Source organism: Myxine glutinosa, chromosome 1, assembly GCF_964187855.1.
Source record: "Myxine glutinosa chromosome 1, kmMyxGlut1.1, whole genome shotgun sequence".
NCBI lineage: Eukaryota > Metazoa > Chordata > Myxini > Myxiniformes > Myxinidae > Myxine > Myxine glutinosa.
This window is the reverse complement of record NC_136261.1, coordinates 208,485,644-208,508,918: the sequence shown is the minus strand read 5'-3', so window position 1 is coordinate 208,508,918 and position 23,275 is coordinate 208,485,644. Positions and strand designations below refer to the sequence as shown.

Genomic DNA, 23,275 nt, shown 5'->3' with positions numbered 1-23,275 from the left:
CATCCATGTTTGGTGGCGCAGGTAAACAAATGGTCGGCAAGCTTCCGTGAAACAGTATACGAGGAGATGCTGCAAAAAACGATCATAATTTGCACACTGGTTTCAGCAACTTCAATGTGACGCACATGTTAGATGCCTCCTCGTGTCAGATGAAGCATATTTACACTTAAATGGAAATGTTAACGAGTAAAAGCGTCGTCAATCCGTGCAATATTCCGGAAGGCGCTTTGTGCAGTGCAAAGCAAATGCTGTATGGATATGTTATTCCAAAGTTTAACGAACTTTACATGCAGGACTTTTGGTTTCAACAACACGTGTGCCACAAGGCAAGGCTCCTCCTGATTATTTCCTGTGGGGATATGTAAAAGACAGAGTGTACAGCAACAGGCCACACACACTCACCGAACTGAAATAAACCTTTACAAGTGAAATTCAGGCCATTCTGATAGACTTTATTCTAGTCAGGTTCACTATGTCAATAAATTATATTTCGTTCAAAATCATGGTAGATTAGCAAACCTATACATTTTTGGAAAGGTTATAGCATAAGGAAACTAAAAATCAATGTTTACATTTGGAGAGATACCTGTATGGCGGCCATTTTGGATTTTCAAAATGGCCACTGTAAAATACATATTTTGTTCTATTTCTGCCTCTAATTACCCTAAAAACTTTAAAATACACTAAACCTATATTTTCAGGGACAATGAATCCAATGAAAGTATCAAATTAGTGCTATGGGGAATGGTAAGACACGAATCAAAGGTTATGAATTGCAAAATACTGTCTTTATATTCGCGATAAGTTGCATAATCAAATACATGTTATCATTTTGTACAGGCAGTTAATAACATCAAAATGTGTCACAATAATTCATATCACCAAACATACACAGGCAGTCAGCAAAATCATATATACACATGCAGTCAGTATAACTTCACATCGACACAGGCAGTCAATGACAAAATATACACAGGCAGTCAATGGCATCAAACATACACGACTGGGCATCCTCCGTCGTGTGAAGTCCTTCCTTGGCACACCTGAGCTCCTCACCACATACAAGGCTTTCATCCGCAGCTCTATGGAATACTGCTCTCCCCTCTGGTCTGGTGCTCCTGCCTCACACCTAGCTCGTCTTCACGCTGTTGAAACCAAAGCGTTCAGAATCATTTGAATCTCCCGCGATGAAGCTAACTCCCAGGGCCTTTCACTCACTCACCGCAGGCAGGTTGGTGGTCTTTCCGTCTTCGACCGACTCCTCTCGGGCCTTGCCCCCCCCCCCCCCAGCGCTCTCTGGGCTCTGTCCCCCAAATATTCCTACAGGTTGCACAAGATCTGCCTGCAACCCTCTTATGGTTAAACTGCCAAAATCAAGACTTTCTGCTCACCTTCACTCCTTCATTCCTCTTTTCTCCCGCCTCTGGAACAAACTCCCTCACTCTCTTCAATCCCACTCCACCCTCCAGGTCTTTAAAACAGCTGTTCACCACCATCTCTTATCCTCCCCCATCCAAAACCTTGATCTTTTCTACCCCCGCTAATTTCGGTCCCCTTGTGTTTTATACCTCCCCCCCCCCCCCCCTTCCCACGCCTCCTGCCCCCAAGCCCTCTCCCTCCCACACTTCTCCCTGCTCTCAAATGTTGTGGTTGTGTGCTTCCCCTTCTCTCCCCATCTTGTCTTCCGCTCCCTCTTTTTGTGTGTTTTGTTTGTCTGGTTGATTTGTTTGTGAAATAAATGTTAGCTCTTTCACGAGCCTCGATTCAGTATACAAAAAAAAACAAAAAAGCAAAACCAAAAAAAACGAGAATATGCCATTTAGAGTTCGTCATCGCTGTCCTTTGTGTCGTATCCGACAATATAGTCCACATCGTTTTCACAGTCCGTTCCACACAAGCAAAGGTCGGTCAAATTGATTGGCAAATCGAATCGGTCGAATGGTCGATCGAATCGAATTCGATGAATCGAATCGAATCGAATCGATCGAATTGGTCGAATGGTCGATCGAAGCGATTGGTCGAATGGTCGAATGGTCGAATTGGTCGAATGGAATTGGTCGATTGGTCGAATTGGTCGAATCGAATTGGTCGAATGGTCGATCGAATCGAATTCGATGAATCGAATCGATCGAATTGGTCGAATGGTCGATCGAAGCGATTGGTCGAATGGTCGCATGGTCGAATTGGTCGAATGGAATTGGTCGATTGGTCGAATTGGTCGAATTGGTCGAATCGAATTGGTCGGAATTGGCAAATGTAAACATTGATTTTCAGATTTTCCATGTAATCACGTTTCCAAAAATGTATAGGTTTGCTAATCTACCATGATTTTGAACGAAAAAACATAGTGAACCTGACTATTCCCTCCGCCACCAAAGGTGGATGGAGGTTATGTTTTCAACCCTGTCTGTTGGCCTGTCCGTTTGTCTGTGAACAAAATATCTCAAAAGGTTGTGGATGGATTCGGACGAAATTTGGTAGAGATGTAGCGTATGTGATGAGGACGAAATGATTCGATTTTGGTGAAGATCCGGATCCGGCTACTAGAAATTTTAAAGTCATTCTTCACCATTAGTACATGAGCTCGGACGCTAACTGCTACCATCCGGAGGGACAAAGCGCCGTAGTGTTTTTTTTATTCCTTAATATTTCTAGATAGTAAAAAATTATGATGGCCATGCCAGATTGGTAGCTTAGTGGCAGAATGTAGGTCAATCCAAGATGGCGGATCATGATAACATTATTTTCATATAATTACTGATTATAGCTGTCATACTCGTCAATTTCACTGACACTTTATTTTAGAACACAAATTTGAATATTAAATTTGATAGAACGTTTATGTTATTGTTTTTTTGTATCCAGGTCACATGTTGCCAACAAAGATGGCCATGGCAAGGCATCTGGAGAAAGACGTATCTTCAGCTGTGGAAATTCGTCGGCCGTCCACCTGTATCATAGACGGCCTGAGCTTGGTACCGAAAGCACGTGGCGAGAACGTCGCCTTTGTTCGTGACACTTTGTTCTTTGTTCGTTTGAGAACGTGACATTGACACGGTGCCCCAGAAAATCGATTACGGCGGCGCCGAACCGGCACTTTGCGGGGTTCACAATCAGGCCATGCTGGCCCAGGCGTTCGAAGAGCGTGCGGAGGTGGCGTAGGTGCTCTTCGCGGGACGCGCTGGCGACGAGGATATCGTCCAGGTAGACGTAGACAAAATCCAAGTTGCGCAGGACGCTGTCCATCAGTCGCTGGAACGCCTGAGCCGCATTCTACAGACTGAAGGGCATCCGCAGGAACTCGAAGAGTCCGAATGGCGTGATGACCGCCGTCTTCGGGACGTCCTCCGGCCTGACGGGGACCTGATGGCAGCCGCGTATGAGGTCCACCTTCGAGAAGAAGGACATGCCCGCCAAACGGGCGGAAAAGTCCTGAATGTGGGGGACGGAGTAGCGGTCGGGAGTGGTGGCGTCATTGAGACGGCGATAGTCCCCGCACGGTCGCCATCCCCCGCCGGGCTTCGGCACGATGTGCAGCGGCGACGCCCATGCGCTCTCTGAGTGCCGAACGATGCCGAGTCGCTCCAGGGTAGCGAACGCCGCTTTTGCCACTGCCAGCTTCGTCGGCTCGAGGCGGCGTGCCCGGGCGTAGACCGGTGGCCCGACGGTGGGGATGTGATGGGTCACCCCGTGCTTGACGGCCCCCGCAGAGAATGTGGGCCACGTGAGGGCCGGGAAGCCGGCGAGGAGGCGGGTGAATGCGTCTGCTGCCGGAAGCGTACAGATCAACGTGGCCGGAACCGAACCATTCGGCAAGCCGCTTGGCAAGCCGCTCGACGAGCTGGGCAGCGCACAAGCGAGCGAGCTGAACGTCTCGGCCTGGACAAGACGTCTGCGCTTTACGTCGACCAGGAGCCCAATAGTGCACAGGAAGTCCGCGCCAAGCAGTGCCATGGGCACGTCGGCGGTGACGAACGTCCATCGGAAAACCTGCCTCCGAACCGCAGAGAGAGGCAGCATTTTCCGTACGTATGGATGGGCGTCCCGTTCGCGGCAAGCAGTGCGGGGCCCCCGCCCGCGGCGTGCTTGTCTGACGTACCGGTGGGAACGACACTCACCTGCGCTCCCGTGTCGCACAGGTAACGGTGCCCGGATAAGGTGTCCGTTATGAACAGCAGGCTGCTCGAACGGCCGGCGCTCATCGCCACTATTGAGCGCCGGCCCGGGCGTTTCCCGACCTGTTGAAGGAGCATGGCGGATGACATTGCCGAGCCTCGTGGCCAAACTTGGCGTGGAACCAGCACCAGGTGGTGGAGCTGGAGGAGTGTGGCTGGCTCCGCCAGGCTGGTGGAGTTGGCGGTTTTCCCCGCGGTGGCGGTTTTCGCCGCGGCGGTGGGCGGGGCGTGGCGGCGGTCATGAGGGGCGTATCAGCATGCTGCGTATGCTGTGTAAGCTGATGCTGTGGATCAGCATCATCAGCAGCATCAGCAGCATCAGCCTCGAGGTCCGTGACGGCCGCACCGACTCTCGCCCGCGTATCCGAAGCCGCGAAGTACCTGTCCGCCTCGGCTGCCAATGCTCGGGGTTCCGTTAGCCCGGTCCCGGCCAACGCGAGGCGAACCTGCGCTGGAAGTTGGCGACGGAAAAGCGCCCGGAATAGAGAACCGGGGGCTTCATCGCCCAACAGTGACAGCATATGGTCCATTCGGACCGACGGGCGCGTGTCGCCGAGCTCGGGGAGATCCAGGAGGCGGTCGGCCCGTGCGTCATCCGTGAGGCCGAACGTGGCTAGGAGTAGCCGCTTGAGCGTGTGGAAGTGTAACTCAGTGTAACTTATTAATTGGCACTGGTAACTTATTAATTAACCTGGTAACAAAGCAGATACATTTTACATGCAAACTCTGTGAAAGACGAGTTTGTAAATGAGTCAGGAATGCGCCCGAACATGATAATCTCTTGTCCACCTGGTCACAGCCCCTGGCTGAAGCACCCCCCTATCGTTTGGTAAACGGAACTCACAACAGGAGGGGAGCGAGCTGATACCAGGACTTGGTACATGCATGACCTCGGGGCATTAGCGGAGAGGGGATTAAGTCCAGTTTGTCCATATAAACGAGAGCAAACGTGGAGTCGACAGAACCTGCTACCAGAAGCTCTGACCAACGGGAGTGGCAGAGGAACATCAGCCGAACGAGAAGGACCATGCGAAAAGAGTTAACCTGATCCATTATATTATGCGGTATTATTTGGTAAATGGAATGAAGTGAATAACCAGTTAATAAACCAGACCTTTTGTAAACCTGTGTCCGGTCATTGGAGTCCTGTGAGTCTCTCAGCTACAAATTCCCCTACAATTTGGAGGCACCGCTGACATCAATTGTACGAACAAGTCTTTAAAAAAAGGTGAGTGTGTCTTGTTTTGTCCAATATGATGACGAACTTGGAAATAGTTTTGTACATACATGGGGAAGGAGGTGGTTCTGGGGGGTTCCGTGTGCACCGATGCCGCGATAGGTGGCGTGAGCCATCACGAATGGTACTTCGATAAACGACTGTAGCAATTTATTCGTGTTTTTTTTTTCTAAATGATTTCTGTAAATACGTATTTTTGCGCTGGTCATTAAGGGTCTTACTGTGACCTGGGAGCAAACGGAGCAAGCGTGCACCTTGCGACCATTTGCTTCCAGGACGTGTAAGGCCGGTACACTCGTTTACCCACCCGTACACGTATAAAGTACTTCTTTTTTTTGCACTTGTTCAAAGCACTCGACTTGCTCGTCGAGCGAGCAACTTACTCGGCGCTCGGCGAGCGACAGGGAACCGGGAAAGGGAATTATATTTATATATATATATTTTTACCTCATTCCAATTTATGGTATTGCGACAAAAAGGCTTATATCTTTGGAACGACTGGTCGGATTTAGACAAATTAAAACTCGTTCGATCAACAAATAAATTCATGACAGACAATCCCACCTCATGCCGGTCCAGAATTACTGTGAAAGATGGCGATTGGATAAAAATTGCATACCAACACTCCCTCACTGTCCCTCATTGTCCCTCATGTCCATTCCGGCACCCTGTCTCTTGCTCCCGCTCTTTTTCCCTCCCTTTACTTCCCATTGGCAGACGTTTTGCAAGAAGCAAAGCGTTTTGCAAGACGCTTCCAGGAAACGGAACCAGTGCTGTTGTTTTTTTTTTTGACGAAATTTGCCAGATAAATAGCATGGGTGACACGGAACCAGTGCTGTTGTTTTTTTAACGAAAAATAATTCTGTATTATTTAGTTAACCAGTTTGTGTGAAACCTCAACCTAAATATAAAAATTGATCTGCTTGGTGTTAGTTTAAGGGCTGTTCCAAATTTATCCTGATTATGAGAGATAATTACAGGAAATGTGTACTGTTCTTGTTTGGTGATTATGAGACAAAAACAGCAGAGTGGGAATCGGCAGACAATGGAACAGCTAGCGACGAGTGTTTGTGAGTAACAACCACCCTCTGGTCGAGGCTCATAGAAGGGGTGATGCTTACTGATTCGGCACGCTTACAATAGGTGTTAATGGTGGGATGTCAGAGGTTTTGGTGTGGTTTAATGTTCACACTGTTTTGGAAAATAATGCTCGAAGCAACATGATCCTAAAAAAAGAACCCAGCCCTACATCGAAAGATCAGGAAGGGAAGGAATGGAAAATTTGTCAAGGTTTGAAATTAATCGGACAAGTGGGTCCCAAGGTATGGTCACCGTACTCGCAAGCCGTTCGCTTTGGCTCTGCGAATGGACCAAACCATTTCATGTAAATAGAGGGGGGGGTTCTGTGGTCGTTCGTTTTGGCTTTGCGAATGGACCAAACCATTGCATGTAAATAGAAGGGGGGTTCTGTGGTCGTTACTGCCATGTGGTTTCAAAGTTTTTTTGTTGTTGTTGTTTGCACGCATGTTTTTTTTGCAAGCACGTACGGGCAAGCACGTACGTGCGGGCACGCCCTAGTATATATAAATTGAGGTAATATTAAGTTATGGAATTAATTGCTTTCAACAATGCAAAGGGTGACAAGATATGGGATTTTAATGGGATTTTAAAGGAAAATATTGATTTATTGATTAATTACAACGTTTTACTTTCGTTGTTGCAACGTTTTGCTCCAACGTTTTGCGAACATTTAAATGTTGGGTTTTGCTGACGTTTCCACAACGTTTCACTTTCGTTGTTGCAACGTTTTGCTCCAACGTTTTGTGAACATTTAAATGTTGGGTTTTGTTAACGTTTCCACAACGTCGCTACAACGTTTTACTTTCGTTGTTGCAACGTTTTGCTCCAACGTTTTGGGAACATTCAAATGTTGGGTTTTGCTGACGTTTCCACAACGTCACCACAACGTTTCACTTTCGTTGTTGCAACGTTTTGCTCCAACGTTTTGTGAACATTTAAATGTTGGGTTTTGTTAACGTTTCCACAACGTCGCTACAACGTTTTACTTTCGTTGTTGCAACGTTTTGCTCCAATGTTTTGGGAACATTCAAATGTTGGGTTGTGCTAACGTTTCCACAACGTCGCCACAACGTTTCACTTTCGTTGTTGCAACGTTTTGCTCCAACGTTTTGGGAACATTCAAATGTTGGGTTTTGCTGACGTTTCCACAACGTCGCTACAACGTTTTACTTTCGTTGTTGCAACGTTTTGCTCCAACGTTTTGGGAACATTCAAATGTTGGGTTGTGCTAACGTTTCCACAACGTTGCCACAACGTTTTACTTTCGTTGTTGCAACGTTTTGCTCCAACGTTTTGGGAACATTCAAATGTTGGGTTGTGCTAACGTTTCCACAACGTCGCCACAACGTTTCACTTTCGTTGTTGCAACGTTTTGCTCTAACGTTTTGGGAACATTCAAATGTTGGGTTTTGCTGACGTTTCCACAACGTCGCTACAACGTTTTACTTTCGTTGTTGCAACGTTTTGCTCCAACGTTTTGGGAACATTCAAATGTTGGGTTGTGCTAACGTTTCCACAACGTCGCCACAACGTTTCACTTTCGTTGTTGCAACGTTTTGCTCCAACGTTTTGGGAACATTCAAATGTTGGGTTTTGCTGACGTTTCCACAACGTCGCTACAACGTTTTACTTTCGTTGTTGCAACGTTTTGCTCCAACGTTTTGGGGACACTCAAATGTTAAATAAACCGGATAAGAATTCACGAGTTATTTAATTATGAGCGATTATAGAAGTACTTATTTAATTAATTACATTTCTTATTAAATTACAGTAATTACATTACAGTAATTACCTGAGGTAATTACAGTAATTACAGTTCCGGTAATTACAGTAATTACAGTAATCATTACAGTAATTGCAGTAATCTTATTACAGTAATTACATTACATTAACTCAGGCACCTTTTGAGTAAGGAAGCTGATATTTGGACATGACACTGACCAAGTGATGTGGCTGTCAAGGAAAATATTGATTTATTGATTAATCATTTAATAAATTAACTCGTTGATTTATAAATGACTTATTTAATTAAAAGTCCTCAGAGATACATCTTCGGATGAAATACTTACAGATTGGTTATGCTATGAGCCAATTGATTAAGGAAAATATTTTGTGATGGCCATATTGGCAATTTCGTGGCCATATTCGTGGCAACTCAGTTAGTGCCACTGCACCTTTAAAATGCATCCCTGCGTTCATTTTTTCGATCGATTGAGTTGAAATTTTGAACACTCGGATCTGGACTGTCGTTGTTAACGACTCTAGCACGCACTCGTCCAATCAGGATGGAGCGGTATGGTCCCCGGATTATCACTGCCCGCAGTTTTAATTAGTTTTACTTTTTATCTTGGTCATATAATTTTGAAGACATGCATGTCATGATAGAGGAAATGTTTGTTCTGTTAAACGGAATAAATGTTGTTTATTTGTGTGGGTGTGTATTTTTGTGTATTTTGGACATATTTTCACGACTAATTCCAGTTATCGTCCTGCAAAATGTCTGCTCGTTCTTTTTCCTTTGAGTCGTAAATTCCTGTTGAACTCTCATTAAAATGCGGAATTAAGTACGCTGTGTGATGATGGAGATCCTTGATGACGAATCAGGAATAGTGAATGAGCAAACAAATATCACGGATGGTACACCGGATAGGGAAAATGTAGATGAAACCCCTTTTGCTCAGGTGCTGTGTAGCGCTGCACAAAGATCCATATGAGCGGGGCCTGGGTGCTGTGTAATTAGTACACAAAGAGCCAATTACTAGGGTGCTGAATAAACACAAAGATCCATTTTTGGAGCTGGTTCTCCCGGTGCTGTGATTTATTCAAAGAACCAAAATCTTGTAAGAATTAAGATATGATTTATCGACATTATAAATACTTTAATATATGTAACGATTTTTGTAACGATCATCCTGCAAAAGGTCTGCTCGTTCTTTTTCCTTTGAGTCGTAAATTCCTGTTGAATTCTCATTAAAATGCGGAATTAAGTACGCTGTGTGATGATGGAGATCCTTGATGACGAATCAGGAATAGTGAATGAGCAAACAAAATAACGAATGCTGCGGCTAGAGCAGTGGAAGCGATTTTTGAATTGTTCAATGATTATTCGATATTGTTATGACTTATTGTCAATAGGTATACTAAGTGGCCATGAGGTAGCCTGTTGCTATGTACAGTTTTATTCTATTGTTGATTATACCACATAGCTGTGGTGATAAAGGAAATGTTCGTTTAAATAGATGATTATGATAGGACCATGACTATAAAATCATGATGATTATTATGAATGATATCATAGGGTTCAAATGCAGAATGCTGCATGAACTTGGGAAAGAACTTTCAAGCCCTATGGGATAAATTGGGTATTACAAGCGATGGAGTTTCAAAATTTAGCATGATTGAAGGAATTTGACAGTCCCATTTCAGGAGTTTTACGAAATTTATATTGCCAAGAGATTTTGGGTACTATTAAAAGAAAAATGATGAGATATTTTTCCCAAAGAACTTTAATATCTGCCATCCATTTTGGCTGTCTCACGAATGAAGGATGAGTTGCCTTTAGTGGTTGCAAAGAAAATTTGTGGAGACCAGGCAAAATGGGGAAATATGTCAGATATGACCCTAGGACAGGACGGTGATTCATCAATTAACATGAGGTACAAACCAGAGGTGACGTCAATGGATGGACCTGTCCTGACATCATTGGGGAAAGGGCTTATGCAAGGAGTCATCCAAAATGATTAATTTGATTTAATTTGGCGATTCATCAATTTAACGGCGATTTAACGGCGATTCATCAATTAACATGAGGTACGAACCAGAGGTGACGTCAATGGATGGACCTGTCCTGACATCATTGGGGAAAGGGCTTATGCAAGGAGTCATCCAAAATGATTAATTTGATTTATTGATGAATATTGATGAATTAATTGAAATTGAATAATTGATTGAATTGTTAATTGATTGAATCTAATTGATTGAATTTAATTGAATAAATTTAACTGAATAAATTGAATTGAATATATTGATTGTTTGATTGATGAAAATGCGGTCTCAAGAAAGAAGCTTTGATATCTTTGCGAGATATTAACAATGTGGAGACAACCTGGGAAAATTGAGCAAGGTGGTGAGTTTATATACAGATATATATGTGCGGTTACCATTGTGTGATTTCCCCGTCAACAGAGCGGACACCTGAGGATTCACCCATTTCATACTGACCCTCCGGCTCATCTGCAAATACTGATCTGTGAGATTGGATTGTGCAAAAGCCACGGCTGAGGGAGATTCTCTGGAAATCACCGTGTGAACAGGTGGAGAGACCCTTCCTGGAGGTACGAGTGAAGCTTTAGAGGAACAAACTACAACACATCCAACGCTACTTTGATAAAAGGCAGAATGGGAAATGGAGCCTGCAAGAATACACAAGGACAACCAGAGATTCCACAAAAAGGTACTTGTACACATCATATGTACGACCGTTATGGTGCAGAAGCTATAAGGCAGGTCGAGAATTGGTATTTGTGGACAAAGGGACATGATGAGGAGTTTCCAAGAGATGGTACATTTGAGCGAAGTCGATTGGAAAGATTGGAACAAAGATTGAAAGCCAGGAAGAGACAGAATCTAACGGTAGACTGGCTTGCATTCCATCTTTGGGATGGTGAATCCAGACAACGGGAACAGCAAGAACGGATAACGGATCTAGAACTAAAAATAAAAAGGATACAGGATACAGTGGAGGAGACAAATGCACAACTGCCCTCGAAATTAGGAATGAAAGTGACGGTTGTCCCATCTGATTTCCAGTTGTCTCCCCAAAAAGGACGGTACAGAGAATTTTTTCGTGTTTCAGGAGACAACGAGAGATTGCAGTGGCAACTCAGGGATGTAGAGATGCAGCCCAGCAATACAAATGCACAGGTGGACAGAGCAGGTAACGACAGAAGCCGGTGCTTCAACTGTGGAGAGATGGGACACTGGATAAGGAGATGCCCATATCTGAGCAGAAGACAATTTCGACAGGGAAACCAAGGACAAAGAAACCAAGGACAAAGAAACCAAGATCAAGGGTACCAGTGCTGACCGATACCTCAGACAATGATTAGGCCTTCATTGCGACAAATCCCAAATGACGATTGGCCTCAACAAATTAGATTACTGGACAAACATGAATAACTGTCGATGATTCTTGGGTCTGAAAAGTTTTCGGAGCAAGAATTATTCATTTTTTCTTTTGCTTGTAAGCAAATTGATAATTAATTGATCAAATGCCGAAATTGGATCTTTTATGTTGGGCACACAATTTTAAATTTACAAAGTTGGAACAATTGCTTTGCAAATTTTAAACCAAGGGACAAGGGTCACGTGATGATCAGGTGGGAATTTCGGACTATTGTTCCACACGATTGATAAGTCAGTGGTCGACTGACATGTAAATGGGTGTGTAGTCAAATTTGGATAAATTATTGTGGGAACTGAAAGGGTAATTTCAATGTGACATCATAGGGGTTTTCTAAGAATAAGCTTTTGGTCCATTTGTGTATTAGCATTTCTAAAATTGAAGGACAAATTTTATGAAATTGAAATAAAATTGACACCCATCTTGATCTGTAAATAATAGTTCCAACGCAAACAAATACGCATAATGCATGTGTGTGTGTATTTTTTGTGTGTCAATGTTAGTGTTTTTTATTGTTTTGTGTATCAATCTTACAAGATTGTTGACACCGACAGTGTGCCTGTCTGGAAATGGATAGTTTTATGTGGATGGGATTGAATATGCAGAGAATCCGTAAAATAAAATAGAAATAAAATTTGATTATGAACATTATCTCTTTTGTCAAGGGAGATGGAATATAAAGATTTGATGTGCTGGGTTATGAGCAGCCATTAATTAAATAGTAAAATTGTGAGTAATTTGGGGATTCCATTTTTGATAGAATTTATATGAGAATAATAGCTATTTATGGATATGAGCTTCATAAAAAGAAATGAGGGAGTACAAAATTATCCAAATTTGGGAGAGGTCTTACACTGACTTCCCAGAATACTCTGCTCATGGATTTATATATATATATATAAACTTGAATTTTATCAGCATATAAATTGTGCTGCATGTATGGATGTGTATTAGGCATAGATGATATGGGAAAATAGTAAAGAAAATCTTGCTGATTTGAACAATTGTGAGTTTTAAAACGGAATGCATTGTGCATCTTAAACCAAGGGGCAGACATGAACGCGCTGTTACGTTATTTATACTCAGAACGCGCTGTTACGTGTACCTGCAACATATTTGTTAATCTCGCACACCTATATTGGCATACTGGTGTCAGTAGTACTCACTGGGTGCATAGAAATGGATGAGCAACAGTTAAGGGGGTGTAAAAAAACACTTACTTGGATATTTTCTACAAAAGTAGGGGTTTCAATAAGTGGTACCATACACATGGGATTCATCAAATTAAGTTTTGGAGTTCAAACAAAGTCACTGGTTAACAGATGGGAATGGAGAGTAAATAAATTCTTCGATGCTGGGTAAATGAAGTGAGATATTACAAAGACTTATTAGAGCTATTGTTCTTCCTTGCAGCAGTGGGAGAAAATTTAGATCCAACATAATGAATCTATAAATGAATGTGATAGGGATAATATCCTCAATTTGTACTAATTATTTGATTGTGGGTAAAGGAATTAATTAATCGTAGTGGATTGTTAACAAGCAGCCTGAAATGTCCTGAGAGTGTGCATCCATGTAATCAGAAATCCCAGATTTGTTTTTACAAACAACATTTTGGTAGAGATCTTATGTGGACGAATACTTGCTTGGTAGATAAAAACGGTACTGCATGTTGGCAGCCACTTCAGTGGCCATTTAGGCCGAACAAATAGGGAAAAACTGTAATTGAATATGTAATTTACAGATGAGTATTTGGGAAGTAAAAAGGGAATTTATTGATTTGGGAGACATTTTTCGAAGGTTTATTAAAGTGTTGCAATATGACATTTGGCAAGGAAAATTATTGGATGGGAAAATTAGATCTGTTTATAAAATGAGTTTTGTTGACCCATTGAAGTTAATTCTTTGAATTGTTGTTTAATTAGCATGTTGAGTTCAAATTGGAAATAGTTTGGTAGAGCTTTGGTTAAAACCTTTGGTTGCAGTGTTTTGGAACAAATTGATAAACCGTAGGAGGTTGATAAGAATAGAAACAAATATGGACCTAAAATAGAAAGATTGTTATGATGATATGAATAAATACTGAGATTAAAAGATTAAATCAAGTGATGTTGCAAATGAAACAGTAGAATTAAGATAATGGCATAACGACAATGTTATGAGTTGTGTCAATTACAATATCAGTGAACTCATATCACCACGAGTGACACACTGTTAGGAAAAAGAGGGAAAAGAAAAAGTGGAGAGGAATTATGGTAATAATACATTATGTTTAATTTGTTGGTTTGAAAAAATTGTTGTTGGGAATTAGGTATTCCCGTTTGTGATTGTAATCATATACAATGCTATTCTTAGTTTAGTAATAAAATACATACCTGATTGAATATTATTTGTGTGACGCATATAAATGAATATAACTTTTTGTGTTAAGGAAAAACAACAAATTGTTGAATGTGAAACTGTCGGAAGATATACATGATTATGCTGATTTCATGGTAAGATGCACCCTATCTGATTCAGTGTGTGCGGAAAGCAGATTCAGATGTGACTGAGCATAAGGATAAGACGAGATCACATTTTGGAGGGATTGCTAACGGAATTGGGAAGAAGTTCGAGAAAGAAAATTTGTGGCTAAAAAATGAAGTTAATCGTGGCATACACCCTCTTTCTCAAAGAATGATGAAGACATTCTCCCGTGTAACTTGGAGATGAATGCTTACCTTCACCAAGGAAATTTATGTGACCATTTGCCTGGATCACACTGCAACATATGAAAGAAAGGCGATCACTTACTCTTGTTCGAAGGCTTCGAACATTCACCACATCAGAAGTTGCAGGACAACGACATTTTACCGGCAACCTCTGTGAAATGCGGGGACATATGTTATTACTTCACCAACGTCCGGGGAACCAGCATGGAGCTGCAAAAAACGGCTGTGCCCTTGTCACAACAGCTGTGCACGATTCTGCTGGTTGCTCCTGGTAAGGACCATGAATGACCTGAACACCATGGTCCCAACATCATTGTGGATGCATCCGGCATCCCTGTTCCACATCTTGCTGGCCAATCAACGTCACACCAATACTTGCTGCCCACTCACAATGAGGGTGGAGGCAAGTCGACTACAACTGGGTGAAGGCCGTGTTCAGGAATTACTATGGTTTACAGCAAAAAGTGGCAAGAATGCTACAAGGAGAGCAGGGTCAGTCTATGACTCCGCAATGTTACCACAACAGCGAAATCCTACACGAAGTAGTGCAGGAGCTATGAAGACATTAGGAGAAAATGTTTCATACCAGGATTCAAACACAAGTGATCAGCCCTTCCTTTCAAACAAAGTCAACATTTGTGTGGAGGCAAACGTTTTTTACCAGATGGTGCAGATGCTTTACAAAACTTGAAAATGAAGTGAAATTGTTGTATCTTGGTGATGGTGAAGTGTTGTTTTGAAAATATATTTGTGATGCAAATGCAATAGATTGAACGATATGGAAGGAGTCAATGACCAACGAAATGTTTTGTGATTCTTGCAGGATGACGGTGTATGCCCAAGGGAATTTGATTACCAAAATGATTGATTATTTACTTATACTTGTAATGATGTTTACTTGTAGTGATTGATTATTTACTTATACTTGTAATGATGTTTACTTGTAGTGATTGATTGTTTACTTATATTGATGTTTAGATTAATGGTTAATATAAACAAAAAAACAAAAAGATGAGGGAATTGTGGAAGTGTAACTCAGTGTAACTTATTAATTGGCACTGGTAACTTATTAATTAACCTGGTAACAAAGCAGATACATTTTACATGCAAACTCTGTGAAAGGCGAGTTTGTAAATGAGTCAGGAATGCGCCCGAACATGATAATCTCTTGTCCACCTGGTCACAGCCCCTGGCTGAAGCACCCCCCTATCGTTTGGTAAACGGAACTCACAACAGGAGGGGAGCGAGCTGATACCAGGACTTGGTACATGCATGACCTCGGGGCATTAGCGGAGAGGGGATTAAGTCCAGTTTGTCCATATAAACGAGAGCAAACGTGGAGTCGACAGAACCTGCTACCAGAAGCTCTGACCAACGGGAGTGGCAGAGGAACATCAGCCGAACGAGAAGGACCATGCGAAAAGAGTTAACCTGATCCATTATATTATGCGGTATTATTTGGTAAATGGAATGAAGTGAATAACCAGTTAATAAACCAGACCTTTTGTAAACCTGTGTCCGGTCATTGGAGTCCTGTGAGTCTCTCAGCTACAAATTCCCCTACAAGCGCCTCATACTTGTGGCCGTCCGGTGGCTGGCGAAGGATGGACACAACTCGAGCGGCCGTGCCGGGCCCGAGGGAGGCGACGACATGGCAGTAGCGCGTGTCGTCGCCGGTGAGGCGCCGAAGCTGAAATTGGGCTTCGGCTTGAACGAACCAGACTTCGGCCTGGGCCTCCCAAAATTCGGGAAGTTTAATCGCCATTGCCTTGTCGTTTGCCATTGCAATGGCGTCGTGTTCGGAAGGATCGCTACGGCAGATCCAACGTCGAGGTCACCATATAAAGCGCGATGCTGCGCGCGCTAATGCTTACGCAAGGAGCAAGCGGACAACGCGGTTCATAAAAGAGTCTTTATTGAAAGTACTCAAACTGCAGCACTAAGCTGCTCAGGGCTGTGCGCCCCGTGTATATCGTGAGGCCACGCCTCTCTCCCTGGCGTGGCCCATCCCCACTTGGTGTGCGGGGTGATATCACCACGTCAGTGCTTTCGTGTCCGCCACAATAACCCCTTTAGAAGGACATGGAACAATCATACAAAATAATATCTGCAGTAATGATATTTACTACGATAACAATCGATTGTTATAAAAGATCCTTATTTTCACGTGTTTTACTTCATGTGTTTCACATGTTTGTTTGTGTTTCACACTGAATGAAAAACGTAAGGTATAGCATGCAGATTGTGATACATGACAGGTTCAACGATATGTCCGGCCTGAACGGCATCGGAATCAAAATGGCGGTGTGTGGAGTCAGCCATCGTACCGCTGTAATGACGTCACATCACTCCTGTCATGGAACCAGATCCTCAGCTCTGATTGGTGTACGTTTGCGGGGACATATATACATATATACATACATACATACATACATACATACATACATACGGACAGACAAACACTGTTCGAGACGGCTTTGCCCAATGGGCCGTAAAAATTATGTTTGTGAAGCAAGGAATCATTCAATTCCAGTATTTATTTCACAGAACGGTGGAATTTTCAGCACCACTCCCCTCCATTGTTTGGATTTGTCGAGACATGCTAGTTTCGTGGGAAGAAAGGGGTATCGTGCAACCCCCGGAAATCAACTTCTAATCGACGTCCCTAGATCAGAAAAAAATGCGTAGAAAACGATGAGCTATGGTAACAAATTGTAAAAATGGGTCACGTATCATTTTTATGCAAATTAGGCCGCCATTACCTATATCTCAGCCATTACTGCAGATAACTGAACAAATAAGGTGTCTAGACCCATGTTTTGAGGGTCAAAGATTATAATAAAACTATTCTTGAAGTGACCACATGTGTCCGTGGCATACCAGTAGGCAAATTAGTGCCACCATTACCGAAAAATCATTTTTTTGCCATGTTGTTATGGATTCATCACTTCCGTTGTTGTGGTTCTCGTCACGAAGTCTCAATGATCTGAATGAATTGCAGAAACGGCACCGAATGATGCGCCACCCACGGTAAGCGCAGGCTTTCCTCTCTGAACACTCTTTTGTAATTTTAGTGCTGTTTGAAAGTTTTCTTTGCGGAATAATAATAAAGTAAAGGCTTTGCAGTTTACAACATGTGATGGCTCTTAAAAGAGCTGTTATATTCTTTATACTTTAAAAATATCAGATTGAAGGGGAAGGAGATCAGACAAGGAAATAGGTTTGAGTTTCTGAGGGGAACAGTGTCCAAGGATGATAAGTCAGAATTAGAGGTGCGGAAGAGGATTAATGTGTGTGCGAATGTGTGGAGGAGCGTGGAGTGAGTAATGGTAGACAGAAATATTTAAAGGAGATTGAAAGGAAAGGTTCTGGTGTGTGTAACGCAAAAGCCAACCTTTACAGTCTGGATGTGGTGGCACTGACATAGAGACAACAACAGAGGCTGCAGGTTTGCAAAAACAGCTGGTCAGGAGCATTGTGGGAGTAATGAGGGTGGATAGAAGGAGAATGGATGAGCTGAGGTAAGAGATTGATGTACAGATGAGCTTGACGGGGAGATTGGTGAAATGCCAGCTGAGATGGGCTGGATACTTGGTGTGGATGGGGGGAAGAGAGAATGGCAAAGAGCGGATAGGTTGTGGGAACAAGGTAGGAAGAAAATATGTAGACCATGGGTGAGATGGGAGGATTGTGTGAAGAGGGATATCAGTAAGGTGTGGGTGGTTGGATAGTGGAGAGAGTTAGCTATGGACAAACCGGAGTGAGGAAGATCGTGGTCAAGGCAGGGCAGGAGATTGGTACCATTGGACATTGGTACAATGGGAGGTGAAGAAGAAGAAGAATTTTAAAATAACTCTAAAGAAAAATAAGAAAAGTGGGCCTCGACGTTTTGCGCAGCATGCTCCACCCATCGACAGGAGGAAGTAAATGGAACGAATGGGATGCAGAATTTATAAGAACTCCACAACTCCCATTGGCTGGTTATTGTGGGTTTCTGATTGGCTGGTCATTGAGTATTGCCGTTTGGCCAGTGTGGTCTTTCTCATCATGGTGCATTGTCCTCGGTGTATTTATAGTTGTGATTCTAGGTGTCTGGTTGTTAATGGCGGAGAGCCAGATATGGCTAATGGGTGGCCCCTTTTCTTGGGGGACCATGTGATGTAGATGTTACATTGTAGCCACCAGCTAATGCTTGCGATGGTCCTGAAATTGAAGGCTTAACATCCATACTTGGGATGGTCTCCTTGTTGATGCATCAATGTGTCTGCAAAACAATAGGTTGACAGTTTATAGGCCACCCCAGAATGCAGCCTAAACGAGACAACCCAAAGGTGAATATGCTACCTCTCAAGTCTCATGCCGACCCCGTTCCGTAATCAAAGACGTACCACTGAAGGTTGTGCAAGATGGTTAGACATAACTGTCTTCATTAATTGTGAAGATCCTGTCATGGCGGTCAAGGCAATTACACCTTGGAAGCATAAATTCAAAGTTTACTTCATTTCTCCACCCGCTCCCACAATGTTAGCTTGTATGATCTTGAATGAATCGTGCCTCTCATATTATAACGAGGATGCTGCATGTCTGCTTGTGTCCATCTGCCCCTGCTTTACCACCGTGGCACGATACAGGCAGCACTTTACAAGTGAATGCAGCGCAGAGAGTAAAAGTAATGAATCTTCTGAGGATGATGTCGAGATGTCTGTGCGCCTCCTGTGGCTCTCTATGTGGAGGATGCCGCCGGCGCTCTTCCGCCTCTGCCTGTGCCACTTGTGCACTTGGGTTTCCCTTATCACCATGGTGGTCTTCTACACTGACTTTATGGGTCAGGCGGTCTTCAATGGTGATCCAACTGTGAGAGTTTGTAAACTTACATTTGTCACACATTATGGTGAATCTGAACATGTATCCAATTGTATAAGAGCATTGCAATTGTAAAATAATAATAGACACAAAGCAAGAACCATTTGTGTACTGTGTATTTGTTCATTGATGATTGTTATTCACCGTTTCGATTATTCATTGTTCAATAATACATCAATTAGACACAAATGCTTTTTGACCAGATGCCATTTTATAGTTCTTCCAGTTATATATCTCAGGACCATTTTGTCACCATGGCAAAAGGTAGTCCTATGTGAACGGTTGGTGTCTCTTAAAGGGCCACAATCATCATTTTTTTGAAGATATATGTTTTAGAGGATCATATTCCTGACCCGTTAGGATAAAAAAAAATTGGGAGAAAAATGGGCCGGATAGTCGTCCTTTAAAATCGGACTATTATCACTTCTACAATGCAAATGAGCTACTTCTCACAGGTGCACAACTCATTGATGGACGCATACTTTTGCTTTTCCTCCCAAGTTATTCTAGCATTATGAGGCTGATGTGCCAAACTTTAAACTGTTCGAATCGTCGATAAATCTGCCCACAGAACACACAAGTCGTTTTTTTGCATCCCTGACCCATGAAATTCAACCACAAAGCACACGATCGTTGAAGATCTTTTGTGGGTGTCAGGGATGCAAAAAAAACAACAACAACTACAGGTTGCTTGGCTATACAGCCAAGACAACGCAGGAGCGGCTTAGGGACAACTCTGTGAAGGTCCTTGAGTGGCCCAGCCAGAGCCCTGACTTGAACCCAATCGAACATCTCTGAAGAGACCTGAAAATGGCTGTCCACCAACGGTCCCCATCCAACCTGACAGAGCTTGAGAGGATCTGCAGAGAAGAATGGCAGAAAATTCCCAAATCCAGGTGTGCAAAGCGTGTCGCGTCATAACCAAGAAGACTCGAGGCTGTAATCGCTGCCAAAGGTGCTTCAACTAAGTACTGAGTTAAGGGTCTGAATACTTATGTCAATGTAATATTTCAGTTTTTTCTTTTTAATAAATTTGCAAAACTTTCTAAAATCCTGTTTTCTCTTTGTCATTATGGGGTATTGAGTGTAGATTGATGAGGGAAAAAAATGAATTTAAAAATGAAGATATCTATTGGAAGGAAGCACTTTCATCATCTACACCAACCACAAACCTTTGGTGTAGGCCTTAGACTCAAAGCCTGATCGTCACTCCCCAAGGGAGATCTCGACTACATATCCCAGTCCACACCAGACATCAGACATGTTAAGGAACTCGATAATGTGCTAGCGGATGCACACTCACATTCGCACATTGCTGCACTTTCGCTCTTCCTCCATCGATTACAGCCAGATAGCAGCTAATCAGGAGAATGATGAGCTCTGCGAGCTACAAGATTCATCTTCCTCACTGTCGTTTCGGAAAGTACCACTCCCTGCTTCAGGTGGATACATCTGATGTGATGTCTCAACAAGCCACGAATGACCTTTTTGGCCTAAAAAAACACTGTCATGGAATCTTCAATGCACTCCACTGTTTGTCACACCCTGGCATCAGATCCACTCAGAAGTTGACATCAGCACGTTTCCTTTGGCCAGATGTTAACAAGGATAACTCATGAGTGGGCAATGAATTGCATTCCATGTCAGAAAACTAAGGTCCATCGCCATGTCAAATCCCCTTTAAGTACCATTACTACGTCAGATGCGAGATTTGAGCACATCCATATCGATCTCAGAGAACCACTACCTCCATCAAGTGGGTACAGTTACATGCTCACCTGTATTGATTGCTATACCAGTGGTCTGATGCCATTCCTCCACATGACATTATAGTAGACATAGTCGTTGGAGTATTGGTACATCATTGGATTTCAAAGCATGGCACACCACCTGCCATCATCACAGGTAGGGGGCAGCAATTTGAATCGAATGATTTAGGACGAATCGAACGAACGCCAAGTTTGTTAGGGATTTATCCCCCCCCCCCCCAACCCCGCAAGGGATGAATCTGAGACATCTTAGACAGTTACAGGAGAATTTATTAGGGTCTCAACATGTACATGGGAAAGCTGCCATTTTCAAAGTAATGACAGCTTCTCGTCAAACACATCAGGCGAGGGTCTTTTTACTCGACAGGAAATAATGAAACTAACTTCAAAGACAGGATGTAAAGAATAACATTGGGGTTGTTTTTGTCAGGGGAGAGCTATCAAGCCGCGTCTTCTCGTCCACTCTGCTTTTGCTCAAGGTCGGTGCCTGAAAGCTTCAATAAGCAGGCCATATTATCACAGGCCAGGGGTTACCCTCTAACCAATAGGAGGGGGAGAAAGGGACTGAGACTCTCGAGAGGTTTTGTGCATGGTCAGACATGAAGGATGCTCTCGCAGTGTTTTTTTCTTGATTTGCTTACTTGGAGTGTTAATAAAACATATTACGCACTCAAATGAAGTGTCCTCACTAAAGTATATTGGTAGATTTTTTTTTTTGAGGATTTGTATTGCATTGAACCAATGGAGTGTCCATGCCATCCTTACATAGGAAGTCTATATCAACTTCCTGATAAGTTACAAGAGAACAACTTCCTTAATAGTGATATACAGTATTTAAATATGAAAATCCTTTGTGGCGTTTCATAGACTATTATACCTCGTTCTGAGAGCTTGTTGACATTCTCAGTAAGTTAGCCAATAATGACTTTCAGTGTCAACTTAAAACCTGGGATGATTATTTCATTCATTAAAAATCCAAGGTGGAGTAGTCCTGATCCACCATTCAAGTTAGCAAAATTCCAATGTCGTTGTAAAAGATGTGAAGCACCTCTATTCTCCCTGGTTGGTGCATGTTTGGTATGTTTTTGGACGCATAGAGGTCAGCCCTTACTCTGACGAACAAGACGTTGGTTTTGGCCCACAGTTGCGACACCACTTTTTGTTTCCAGTAATGATTTGTTCCAAGAAAGTTTCATATATCCCAAGGAAAATGCTAAAGACATGGAGAGCAAGCCTGCTGAGTTTCTGTTCATCCGTGCGAACATGTGGCAGTCATTTTGCCATCACCTTTCTCTCTCCTCGATCTTCAGTGACAACGTGATGCACTGTTGACATGGTATTCCCGAGTCTGCCTTTAAGTTGTGAATCATGATATGCTGATCTTGAAGCAAGAGTTCGTCAATAAAAGAGACATTGTCCTCACATCGTCTGGTGGAAGGCCTGTTTCATAGGTAAACGGTTCCGTTGAGTGGAGAAATTTTGGGAAGAATTGCAAACATTTCTCAGTGTTTTTCATCTTGTGTGTTTCTTCCACATCACCATGGGTTTATAGAACAACTTCAAGAGCTCAGGTATATTCTTTCATGAAACTTACTGCCACAGCCACATCCTTTATGTCCTCGATGCAATTAAATCATGAACCCAAACAAATAGTGCGAGAAACTTGGTACCTCCCACAATTATCAGGAAATAATGAGACTAAATGTAATCTGTATTGTGATTGTGAAGTTTTTTTAATTTTAAAAGTTGTAGTAGGGTATCAGAACTTTTTGGTTGATCATGAGTGTTTGCCTTCTTTCTTATACAGCTCATGCCTGCGTATAACATCATTTTCTGGGGGAGTGGTGAAGATTCCTGTGCTGCTGCTGCAGTTCCCCCTGTAGGTTAGAGCAGGAATTTGTTACTTATTCAGGTGCCGTCTGTTCAGGATAACTCGCCTACTCTTCGTGAAGGACACCGTGGGATATTTAACATCCACAACTAATGCTGGCAGTTAGGATGTCGAGTTTAACATCCATCCCATCCGAGCGGCGGCACACACCCTGATGAATCTCCCGACATGTGAAACACCAGGATGACAGTTTATAGTTGGGTCTGGATTCAAACACAGGCGAGACAGCTCACAGGGGAGTGTGCATACCTCTAGGGCCTAGGCCATCCTGCAAGTCCTGTGTTGTGTGTATGTGTTTGAGTGTTCATTTACACTCCTTTGCCGATGAAGTGTTGATGATACTGGCAGAGAAAAGCTTCCGATCCAC

The 23,275-nt window shown here is 43.0% G+C and overlaps 1 protein-coding gene across 1 annotated transcript in view; it reads left to right on the top strand.

The window, feature by feature from the left end:
* The window catches only part of LOC144890979 (uncharacterized), a 103,823-nt gene that overhangs the window by 8,257 nt on the left and 72,291 nt on the right, over nt 1-23,275 (top strand). Inside the window, exons 4-5 of the mRNA XM_078772873.1 lie at nt 2,866-3,043; nt 19,017-19,239. Of these exons, the coding sequence (XP_078628999.1) occupies nt 2,866-3,043; nt 19,017-19,239 (401 nt within the window). The remainder of the gene's footprint in view (nt 1-2,865; nt 3,044-19,016; nt 19,240-23,275) is intronic.